At 47.1% G+C, this 12,457-nt stretch overlaps 1 protein-coding gene across 10 annotated transcripts in view; it reads left to right on the forward strand.

The window, feature by feature from the left end:
• The window catches only part of ALPK1 (alpha kinase 1), a 52,216-nt gene extending 43,472 nt beyond the window's left edge, over nt 1-8,744 (forward strand). For all 10 annotated transcript variants that reach the window (XM_075420861.1, XM_075420867.1, XM_075420864.1 and 7 more), the window contains 4 exons: nt 57-210; nt 1,287-1,449; nt 4,029-4,215; nt 4,832-8,744. In XM_075420861.1, coding sequence (XP_075276976.1) covers nt 57-210; nt 1,287-1,449; nt 4,029-4,215; nt 4,832-5,028 — 701 coding nt within the window. In that variant the 3' untranslated portion in view covers nt 5,029-8,744. The remainder of the gene's footprint in view (nt 1-56; nt 211-1,286; nt 1,450-4,028; nt 4,216-4,831) is intronic.
• Nucleotides 8,745-12,457: the final 3,713 nt, after the last annotated feature.

A 12,457-nucleotide genomic window follows, 5' to 3' on the forward strand; every position in this document is an offset into this window, starting at 1 on the left:
GCCTAGAGCAGTGCTGTGGAATTGTCCATTCTACTTGTGCTGTTTTCTTTTTGTAGCTGCTCTTCTTTTAAAATACTCAAAGAAATCAGGCCTCTGGACAGGCCAAGAAACGGCTGTATTCATTGGGGACTACCTGAATGTGGCAAAGGAAGGCAAACAGAGAAGTGCATTTTGGATACACTTCCTGCACCAAGAAGAAAGCCTGGGAAGGTATTGACCAAACCGATTTCTGAAACAAAATGTTTATCAGTGCTACTTCTGTGTAAATATGAATGAAAACTGTCCAGTAAGATTAGTTTTACACCTATGATTCAGCTAGTCCATGCCTTGTCAGACAGTAGCTTTTATCTAGTATTTTCAGAAGACAGTACAAGTTTTTACTTCAACAATTACAGAAGTCACAGTCAGAGTGGGAGAAGATTCCTTCTTTAGTCTGTTTCAAACTAGTTTACATTTAGTTAGATTTTGACTGATTTTCTGTGGCAGGAAAGTTTTATGGCTTTCCCAAATCACTTGAGCATTTTGGCAATCTTTCCCATCACTCCATGTAACTCTCCACTTTTTAATTTCTGGGAAGAAAAAGCTACTTCACTTTTGCCTTTTAACAGACATGCTGGTGTTCGTTTGCTCATGACAGCTCTTAGGCCTGACTTCACCTTTGTCTGTGCTGGGATAATCTCCTGGGGGTTTAAATGTTGCTCCCTTTTTGTTTGACCACTAGCTTTGCATTAGAGAATTAGCATCATAGCTCGCTCTCTATATATCTCGCAATACCTGTAGGCAGAAAGGTGTCTCAGTTGCTTTTCTTTAATTTTAGCAGCAGGTTTATGCAATGGATACGTCTGGCCTGAAAGCAGGATTAAAATCACCTATTTGCTTCATTAAAGGCCTCTGCACCAGGAGAGCCCTGATAACTGCTAGTTGCAGATTTTGGATAGTTATTAGAAGTAGGTTATGAACTATTATGGATTAAGAACAGTATTTTAAGTACCTCTGAGTTGGGTCTCCCTTCAGAGTCAAGAAGAATTAACTTCAAACATTCCGATGTTATGAAACTCCCATCCTAGGAATTGATTCATCAGTACAGCATTTTATACCTGTAAGAGCTGTAAAAGAGAAAACCCACAACTTTAATCACTGCCATTTAAAATGCGTCGCCAACAGCTGGCTTTGCTGCTGAACAGCCAAGCTCTGCTTTGTAGAGATGTTTCTGTGTCACAAGTAGGGCTTCCCAAGTGCAGTCTGCTGCAAATCTGGCTATGCCAAACACTTCTCGTTTTGTTTAGGTATGTTGGGAAAGAATATAAAGAAGAAAAAGGACTTCTTCATCATTTCAGTGACGTGGAACGGCAAATGACTGCCCAGTACTACGTGACGGAATTCAACAAAAGGCTGTATGAGCAAAAGGTCCCTACCCAAATCTTTTACATCCCATCTGCCGTACTCCTGGTAAGAATTGTCTTCTAAGCAATACGAAGGAATTGATCAGAAGAGTGTCTTAAGTCAATTTTGATTTTAAAATAGTAGCAGTTAGGCCATGTCTAGATAACACACTATCACTCGTGTAATCTTACCTGGTAACTGCATTTGCTCATTTCAGGACAGAAGACACCTACCTGCAGAGCTACATGTTCATGGGTGCCCTGGTAGAAAAGATGCCATGTACTGTTAGAAGTCAGAAACTCACTTGCAAATGAAGCCTAGGAGTTACCCAGCCTATTACATCGTCTAACAGTATATGAACATCTATTTTCAGGGGTAGTTACGAAATCTGAACAGCAAAGCGACCCATTTTGAGCACCACAAAAATGTCTAAACCTCCCTAGAATCCAGCAAGTGAGGTTTTTGCAGAGAAGTTGATTTGCTGCAGGACAACTTTCAGACCTTTTCTGCATGATGCTGAATTTCAGGAACACAGGACTGGGAAGGACCTCCTCATAATATATCAGGTCCAGTGCCCTGAGATCACAGACAACAGTACTGCATAATCCCTTTTCATACTCATTGAACCCTGCCTTCAAAGCAGCCACATTGTGTTTTATGTTTTAACCTTCATTGTTTCCTGTAAGAAGTAGTTCGAGAGCTGCTCTCTTCATGTCTGGATAATTTCTGCTATTTTTTAACTGAAAATCAGTCAATTTGTATTTATTGTCTTTCTTGAAACTTCTTTGAGGCCTGGATTTAAGGAAGGAGCAGCAGTAACATCCCCTCATAGCCTCTGTTCTCTAGACTAGGGAAGCCAAGCTCGGCTTAGTGTCACTGCAATATACAGCGCTCTCTTCCCCTGTTCATCTGTGAAGCTCTGACCCTGTTCTACTTTGAATTCACAGTTCTTAAATATTGATGATCAGAATTGTGCAGTGTTCCCCTGAGACACTTCCATGCCTTTTGCAGAGGCAATAGGAATCCTTACCCTTAGGGAGACCTGCATTTTTCATGGCCAGATCCCACTGGCAGCTCAAGTCATCCTTCAAATGGCTATCACAAAAAGCTGTTTGCCTCAGTAACAGCCCCTTAGCATAGAATAGGACACCTTTAAACCACGGATGCCTTTAAACCACAGTTCAATGAACTTGCTGGCGCAACCTCACCTCTGATCCAGTGCTCTACAGACTGCTCCTTTTCTGCTTGTCCCTGACAGCACAACCTGTATCTCTCCACCTGCGTGGGCCGTACTCAGTCATGAAAAGGGAGTGCCTGTTGCCTTCCCTGCAGCTGAGCATACGTGGGCGGGTGGAATTGCCAGGGCCATGAGCTTCAGTGAGGCCATGGATCCATCAGCAACCACTCGCTGAGGAGCATTTCTGTCCCTCCATCCTGTGGTCCAGTCTCAGAGATGGGCTGCTGAGTGCCACAAGAACGAAGTGGCTGAGAGGTGGCTGGGATGTGGAGCTATCTGAGAGAGCCTGGGAGGAAGGGGTAGCAAAGTCACGAGAATTTCTCTCTCGAGTGCATTGGAAAACCAAGGAGCCTGAAGCTAAAAGTTTCAAGAAAAGGCACTTTGGGGTTAGCCTCTTCTGAAAACATAAACTAGCAGCTAGAATACCCAGCACTCAACCAAAGCAACAGCCACTTTTGATCGTGGGAGACACTAGTTTGCCCACTCGGTTCTGAACACATGGAGTTTGAGGAGGCTGTGTTAGACGTGCCCTCAAGTCTTAATGCACGGATCATGCTGGCCTTGTGTGCTTCAGGTAACTGTAGCCAAGACAGCTCTTGCTTCTGCCCTCTTTCTTCTGCGTGGTGGTTGGTGAGGACAGTATGCAAAGCCGCGAGGAAATGGCCCTGCTGTGCCAGCACCCAGCCTGATCGTTAGAGGCAAGAGCCGTGTCTGGGTGACCTGGCACATAGGTTAAAGCTGACATCCAGCCCCTGGCGGGAAAGTAAAGGATCTTTTCTTTGTTCTTATGCTTAACTTTCCATGTGACTTATATTTTGAATATGGAGAGCTGCCCTCCACAGTACAGCGCTGAACTTACCGTTTCATTATGAGTAGGTACATGATAGCGTGTTATGCATATTACTATTTTTGTTAGCCATTCTGGCACTAGATCTGGCTCTATGCCACTCGCTAATGAGGCCTAATGAGAGTCTGGCATCAGTACTTAGAAGTGTCTGAAGATAGAAATGACTGCAAAAACCCCAAAACTCTCCCACTGGTTATTTACACACTGAAGAAGGACCAGGTGCAGGCTTACCCAAATCTTTTCAGCTTTCTAGCTTATTCTTCTGAAAGAAGTTTCCTATTTGCTGGACAAACTAGGTATTTCTAGAATTTGTTGCTCATGGAATTTGCCCCATCAGGATGACATTGCGTTGGATCTTATACCACCTTTTGTTCTAGTTAAGTGTGAGCTGCTCATCTAAACAGCCTGTGCTTTGAATCAGCAGTGGGTTGACATGAAGACTCTTTCCATCCATCTTATGATGAAAAGTTCTAGGAGGAAAAGACAAGACTGCAGTTAGAGGAGCTTTAGCATCCTTGTTTTCACATCTCTGCATGACTGTCGTTAACACTCTCTTTTCAGATACTGGAAGACAGAATTATAAAAGGATGTGTGAGCGTGGAGCCCTACATCCTTGGGGAGTTTGTGAAGCTGTCCAATAACACAAAGGTAGTAAAGAATGAGTACAAAGCCACAGAGTACGGTCTGGCCTACGGCCATTTCTCCTATGAGTTCTCCAATGGAACAGATGTTGTTGTTGATCTGCAAGGTTTGTATTACAGTGAACTTAATTTCTTGTGTGCCCTCTCATGTTGCAGAATAAGCTATATAAAGGACGTACTGTCTCTAGATGATGTAAAGTGAGGGAGGTACACACAGATGCGTTTTTGCCATGAGCAGCATGCTTGTCCTCCACTGCATCACAGCAAGAGCATGTAAGCTGCATGCTCCCAAGTGTGCCACAGCTTCATGCCACGGATTCATCCTCATCCAGTTAGGCTAAAGCCAGTCTGCAAGGATGTGTCTTGTGGAACCACCTGAAGGGGAACCACTACAGGAGGCAGCGGGTTTTATCACACTTCCTCCTTACTAAACTTGTCAAGACTGAAAAAAGGTCCCCTACTCAGCTAATGGAGAATTGACCTCCTTGGTTAAGAGCCAAGGACAAAACCTTTCAGGCTCAACCTTTAGCACACAGGTATCTTTGGGATATTAATTTCGTTCAGTATTCATTATGTACCTCTTCGGGTTCTGCTTTTGCTGACATAGGTGCAAACTGGGAATCACTGAAGTGACATAAACAGAGCGTGGGCTGTGCCAAGTCCCAAGTACGATAGTACAAAGAGTGTGATGTTTGATACCAAGATGTATCCTTTTTTCCACAGGTTGGGTGACAGGTAACGGGAAAGGCCTCATCTACCTCACAGACCCACAGATTCATTCTCTTAATAGCAAAGATGTTTCACACTCCAACTTTGGGAAGAAAGGAATTTATTACTTCTTTAATAACCAACACGTGGAGTGCAATGAAATCTGTCGCTGCCTTTCGTTAACGAGACCCTCAGTAGAGCTGTCAATGTAGACTCGCACAAAACAGTCACACAAAGAGCGACCCGTAAGCTGGGCGGTATTTTATCCTACACACCTTTGGGAGCAGGTTGTCTTTGTGAGCACAGAGGCAATGAGGTGACACCCATGTAAGTCGGGTCAGTCATTACCTGCGCGAGTTTGGCAAGTTCTGGTCTTTGCATCCAGGCTGGTAATGCCACGTTACCATCTTATGTACCATGTGAACCTTGTGTTATTATAGTCATCTGTAAGAATTAACAGAAGAACGTGAGAGTAAGAAAAGAGCCTCACAAATTCAGCTAGAGGTGTGCTACAAAACTGTATAAACTTCTAATCCATTCAGGCCCAGTGAGGGCAGCAGGCGCCATCTGCTCTTTGGAAATGGAATATGAGATGGAGTGAGACAGCAGCAGAGAGTTGTGTTTGAACGATCTGTAAAATTTTCAGAAACTTGTATAAATGCCTCAGGGAACAAATGGTAATGTTTTGGTTTTCTTAAAAAATAACAAAGTTTCTTTCAGAGCTGTGTATGTATATGTGCATATGCGACTACACAACATCTAAACAGGTGGAAATACAGCTTTAACTGTAACAGCCAAGAAAACTCTGCTGCTCTGCAAGGAAAAAATAGCGTTCTTGAACCAAGAGATGCTTTGCATTAATAATTTATGACTGCTGCATTTAACAAACACTCAGAAGACTTTCCCAAGAGAAGAACAGTTCTCGCTTAAGGACAGCACATCTCTTCTGCTTATAATGAAGCCGTGAGCACCGCAGATTTGGTGACCAATTCTATAACTAATTCCCACCAGTGGTCTCACTGGACATGAGTGTAGCTGCTTGTATGAAGGAGCAGTGCTGGGGGGAGTCCGGCGTCTGATAAGCACAGAGTAAGTGGCCTCTGTGCCAGTTATGGTTCCAACCAGGCAGGTGAAGCACCCCCTCCCTTTGAGCCTCTGTCGTCCAGCCTCACAGAGCTGCGAGGTGGAAGGTGTCCAGGGGAAGCGAGGCCTTTCTCAGCCAAATCCCCAACAGCAGCAGGCAGAGAAGACTTGCAGTTTTCTGCCAATAGCAAGGACAACACGTCCGATGGGCTGTGCCTCAGTGCTGGTGGAGGCACAGCCTGCAGAGCTTCCAGCCGGCTGCTATTCTGGCGCATCCCAGAAAACACATTTATGAAGATAAAAGAGATGTCCAATAATATTTTAAGCGATCTATTTTTCTGCCCCTACCAACAGCCCCACCACAAGACCCTGATCCCCCCATCCCGCTCTGCTCATACAGCCGAAGACTAAATTTGTACCTACACAATGGGGGGTTTCCTGACAACTCCGTCTGTGCTGGGAACACACTTTACTATCACACATGTGAACTGCTGCAGCTTAGTCCTGTAACTGTTATTGTTTGTGGTTATTATCGAGCATACTCGGAGAGCCCCTGATTTTTAACACCAGGACTGAACAGCCCGTGGCATGTATGCTGGCCACATGCTTTGGTAGTGCCTGCCTGGGTTAGAGGCAGCTGCAGCCTTTTGCTTTTTATGAAACAAGGTTTTTTTGAGGGGTGGGGTTCTTGTTTTGTTGGGTGGGTTTTTTAAACTAAAGCTTGCAATTCATTCCTGTGACCTCCTTCGCCACCTACAGCAATTCACGTACTGATGACCAGTCACCTACCTCCGAGGGACCCAACGGATAGAGTTACTCCGTCACAGTAAATTTCAGAAGCATGCAGAGGAAAGCAAAGCCCTCCCAACTTTGTGAATTCTAGCCAAACAGCTGAAATCTTATTTTTTTCCTCTCGCACAGGCTGGTTAGCTGAAGAGGGTCAAACCTGCTGACATGGTCTGATAATGTATACATATGCTGTAGAGAAAACAGCCATAAAAAAGAAGGGATGGGAGCTCCTCACACAAAATGCTATGCCCTTTCAGTGCTGAATTAAGCCAACTGGAGTGTCTGGTTGAAATAAAAAAAAAAACACAAACCACCACACAACCTGTTGGCAATATTATTCAAATTCAGACTATGATGAAAGAAGCATTTTCAAATCAAATATGCTGACTAATACATTTTGTCCTAGAAAATTCAACTGTCCATCTTACATCTACTGTGGACAGGCTTTTAATGAGTTACCTGGCCAGGATGAGTGGGCTTCAACCTTCATTTCCGATGGGTGATTAACCTGCACGGGCTGCTTGTTTCAGCCTCTGTCAGAGATGCGTTGCAGATTTTGATTAAAAGCAGAGAGCATATCTTTGCATCTACAGGTTTTAGCTCATTTTCTATTCTACAGGAGAAGGAAAGTGATCTTACGTTCTTACAGCATATCTTTCCTGGTGTTCCTAGCCTAACTGGCAGGCAGAAAACGTACTTCTGGGGAATTTTAAGCAACCGTTATGTGTTCCCCTTAACAGTGCCACATACGACTGGAATAACACACAGGACTGGAGCTAACATTTGTCGCTGCCTCCCCAGCCAAAAGAAACTATGGTGAGCCCTTGATTTTACTCCTCCAAGACCATGCCAGTACCTCCAGAATGTGTGTGTGCGCATGCATACGCAGGCAGACTCCCACGTGTATTACGGGGTTCTTAACTTGAAAAATGGTGGGTAGCTTTCCCACTCCATCAGTGAAAAGCTGCCTTTGTTTCAAATTCTCCTCTTCTCCTCCAAAGCCCTGACATCCCACTGCCCCCCAAGCTCAAAGGCTGGGTTTGTTTTTTTTGGAGAGATTTTTCCTGATGAGAAAGGGAACACAGCATCAAACTTCCACAAAAAGATGGGTCCCCGACAGAGAGTGAGCTTTAACAAAACCATCCGCTTTTGTTTCTGCAGCCAGCAGAGATTTTTAGGCTTTTGTTCCTGCTTTTTAGCAATGTTATTGTTTTCTAGGTGATGTTTGCGCCGAGTTGTTTGGAAAGATGCCCTATTGCTGCACTGCCCGATTAGAACTAGGTGTAAAGAGAGAGAAGGAAGAGAAAAAAAAAATTAAATCTCTTTATTATGGTGCATAAACCTTCAGTGTTGGGGAGCTGGGCAGCTGCGCAGGAAGAAAAATGCATTCAAAAATATAATGCTAGTGTGAATAATCCTTTCTCGAATGCTGCTTGCAGACTGCTTCAGCTTTGTCAGGTGAACTTGAACTGGGCCATCAGATTTGCTGCCGTTCCCATTGCACACTGTCTATCACCCCGGGGCATTCACCATCTTGACTGTTGTTAAGAGCGAGCAAACAATCCATCATTGAGCCGGGGAGTCACTCGCTCATAGAAAAGTAAAATCGGCATGTGACGGTACACTCGGCCCCAGTGTTTCGCAGATTAAAGTGATACATGAAAACTCACGTGTTACTGGGAAGATTAAGTCCGTTATCTTGTTCTGCAGCCAATAAAGGACGGCCTTGTCTGCAGCAGTAGGGAAATGCTGGCTTTAACCAAGTGACAAACACTGTGCATACATAGCTTCGTGCTCCGGCAAAAAGAGCGCCGAACTCGAAAGAGGAAACAAAGCTAGTTAGCAAGATCTCGGGAATTAATAGGCAGCAGAGATGCTGTGTTAAAGCCTCTCTGCAGAGGCTTTCCCTTCTCTATAGAGACAATTAAAAGCAAAACAAAACCTCCCGGACAGTCTCTGCAGAACAAAGTGTCCTCATGCGCTGCCAACAGCCGGCCCTGCGGTGGCTGCTGTAGTTGCACATGCGGTTTCGAGACCCCTGAGAAGCAATGCCTTTTCCAGCTTATGCCTCTTGTTCAAAGAAAGAAAAAACCCACGAACTCAGGTATGCTCCTGAATAAATCGATCTGTGGGAAATTTTAATATTCTGATTTCTTCCTAGTATTTGCATTTAGCAGCTGATTTCTTTTGTTGGTTCATAGCTTATGTTTTAGCATCTCAGCCAAAGTTACGGCTACTCAGAGTTAAAAGTTAGTATTGAGTATCAGTTTGTCCAGTGCCCTGTTAAAACCCACATCATCATATTTAACCCCATAGCTTCTATTGGTCTTAACTCTTTACAGGCTTGGGCACACATTCAGAGGTATCAGTCCTTCACAAATGCAGACACTCTGTCTTCATCCAGGGCTTGGATACTGGAAATCCTGGATTAATGTGCTCTATACCCTCATCGCCTGGAGAACTCAGGCATGTGCATGGTCCAAAACACACAGAACTTAAATTGTTGGTTCATATTTGTGGTATAAATAGGTGATTATTAGGGGAGATAAATAGTTGAGTCAGACTTATGATGGAGCATTCAATGTTTTGTCTGGAAGTTTCATCTTAGAGCCACTGACCACAAAAATTGCTGTTCTGCTGTTTCCTCTGGTTTCAGAAGAAAGCCGTTTGAACGACCTGAGACTTAGAGAATACTTTTCTTTTTTTTGAGAAATTCAATTTTTTTGTATTAAGTAACTTGCTACCAAGGGTGTTTTTTGGGCTTGATTATTTATAACACACTGCGAAGTCCAACATCAGAGCTCGGTATGACCATGAAGAGCCAGTCACCCTGTGGTCTCCACAAAGTGAGCGAAACCCTGTTGTTCTGGTACAGCGAAATATTGTTGTTAACTGTGGGGACATGAAGTCTGAAGAAACATTGCCTCCTCTTGGCTAAAGCAGCCACCTCAAGGACGGGAGTTTACACCCAGCGTAAGTGTTGCAGTAAGTCGGGCTCAAAACCGTCCCGCTCTCGACAAGATGGTGACACACTTTCCTCTCCTTCAGGGAAAATACTGGGCTGAAGGGGTTTTTCCCCCTTACCTTTCTGCAGGTATCCAGGTGAAAGGCAGTGGTCTTGTTTGCTGTGTGTCGTGTACTCACGCAGAGGAGTTAGTAAATTTGGTATCAAGAGGACAGCAGTTGGTGCAACTAATGCCTGTTAACTGCAGGCAGGGTAATCTTCTCACTCTTTTGCCAGTACCCAGCGTCAGTGTGAAGCACTTTGGGGAACTTCTCTTACAAAATATGCCGTGTAAAAGGCAGACCCTGGGCTATTCCGACGACGTGAGGCCGAGCTGGGCTTGCCTCCGTCCCTCTTCCTCCGCGTCAGCAGCACCCTGGGCCACCAAGGCCAGCGGAGAGCGGGCGCGGGCTGACCCCTCCAACTGTGAGGCAGCACCTCCCTGCCGCCGCCAACCCGGCGTTAGCTGCCCCGAGAGCCCAGCTGCTGGACTGAGGCATCGGTCCTTCACCAGAAAGAGCTGTTCGTGGGCGCTGAGGGGAAAGCTCCCCGTGAGCAAGCTCAGGAAGGCAGCCCCCGCTGCCAGAGCTCCACTGCTCGGCGAGATTCAGTGCTGGCGCTGAGCACAGCAGCACCAGCCCCCTCGGCGATCTCGTTCCACCCTGTGGCTTGGTAGCATTGCTCTGCCAAGCATGGGACCGGCACCCAGCACAGGAGTTTTCCCTGCCCCGCGGCTGGAAGAGCTGTGGGGGTCCCCGCCGCTGCTGGGGTAGCCCCCGGGGGCAGGGAAAGCGGGCGCACGCAGCTGCGTCCCTGGGCACCGCACGTGTGCTGGGGAAAGCACGCTGTTTACAGGCGGTGTGACACGCTGTTGCGACCGTTGGAACAACCAGGATGGGGGTATTTGCAGCAAAGCGTCGACAAGAAGTGCCACTGTCACCTGCTGCCGCGGAGAGAGGCCCCGGCACCGGTGCCCGCTGCGCTCCGCAGCCCTGCGGGGAAGCCCGGGACGGCCCAGCCGCAGCAGCATGCCGCTCGCTCCGCTCTCCGCTTTTTTTCCACTTGGATGAAATCATCCCCCGTGTCCCTCCGCAGAGCGGGAGCAGATGGGGCTGGCGGCCTCCGCAGCCGCCCGCTGCCCCGGCTCGCCGCAGCCCGTGGCGCCTCCGGCCCGGCGACCCTCCAGACACAACTTAATCCCATCATTTCATCAGAAAACGCCTCTGCCAGGCGATTCTCGAGACGGAGCCTATCGTTCATCAACAAGATGCCAAGTTACTAATTATTTGGTTATTGCAGGGCCCCCTTCCCGCTTGCCCTCTCCATCGAGGGGGTGCCCGGGCAGCCCCGCTGACACAGGGCTGGGTAACCCTGGCTGGTTACCCTCCGTAACAGCCAAGCGAAGCCCAAACTGCCGCGCGGGCTACCGGGGCTGCCGTCCCCTCTGAGCAGGCCATCACGTTAATGGAGGTTGATTTGCAAACGGCGTCGCCCCCTCCCAGTGCCCCCCTTTGCCTGACTCCCGCTTTTCTGCTCAATGGCACAGATGCTGCTTTGTGCTGCCCGGGACCGGGCGGCTATTAGCAGCAAATCCAGCGAGGGAAATTAATGAAGGCGACTACTAATAAAAGACAGCTCAGGACAGCCATACCGACTTGCTCCAAGCAGTAATTAACTTTTTTTAAAACTCATGAAGGTAAATATGCCATCAGCTTTGGTCCAGTCTCTCTTCTTTTTAATAAAAGGAGGGGGAGGGCAGGCGAGGGAAAGGGGACGGCTGTGTGTCGCAGCCACCCCGGCACTGTCCGTATTCCCTCTCCCCACACGCTGCCGGCCGCTGCGAAGCGCCGAGTGACCCTCCATCACAGACAGCAGTCCGAAGAATCTTTTTTTTTTCCCCAACCAATTTTTAAAGGCTTTATTTTAAATCCTAGCATTGCAAGATTACTCCCTGTCTTTAATCAGAAATCTGAATTTGGAACAAGAAGTCACAGGGATGAGAAGGTTGCCAGAGGTTTGCTGGACCTGCACAAATGTTGCAGCATCGTAGGCTGGAGGCAGGATATGTCCTGAAGCTGAAGGTATCAGTCAGCTTGTCAGAGCAAAAGAGTCTGTCTTAAACTTTAAGATTTGGCCCTGTAGTAAGACAACAACCTATACCAGGTAAAAGAAACCACTCCCACCAGGATTTCGCTTTGTGCAGGTGGCCTGCAGCGCTACAATTACTATATAAAAGATGGGGGCTTGAGATGGTTTTTTTGCCTGTAAGATATGGGTATTTGGGCTGCCTGGGCCAAATCCACACATAATAAACGCACAATGTGGTGATGTCCAAGCCCTGACAGGATTTGGTGTGTACGAATCACCCTCCAAGGGCTAAATTGTGACCCCCCCCCATCGCTACGCCTCTGCAGAACCCCGCAAAGTCTCTGGTGGCTCTTTACCCTGTGTGTGACCCCAGGGTGCCCAAAATCATGAATTACTGTTTTACATTCACCCGGAGCTGCTTGCTGCTGGGGCAGCCTCTCCCACTCAGCTTTCCAGCCTGCCCTGGAAAACCCTGGCTTAGTTTCATGTCACCGTTAGCCTTGCTCCGGGCTCACTTTTATTCCTTCACGCTGAGTTTATCTGATTACTGCGGCGCAGGGAAGCAGACGGCCTGTTGACATCCCTGGTGAACGCTCAGGGTGTCCTCCCCAGGCAGAGAGAGCAGCTTGCGGGACGAGCCGGGGGGGGGGCCAGCAGGTCGCAAGGGCTTGACTGCC

Source organism: Opisthocomus hoazin, chromosome 5 (genome assembly GCF_030867145.1).
Source record: "Opisthocomus hoazin isolate bOpiHoa1 chromosome 5, bOpiHoa1.hap1, whole genome shotgun sequence".
Taxonomy (NCBI): domain Eukaryota; kingdom Metazoa; phylum Chordata; class Aves; order Opisthocomiformes; family Opisthocomidae; genus Opisthocomus; species Opisthocomus hoazin.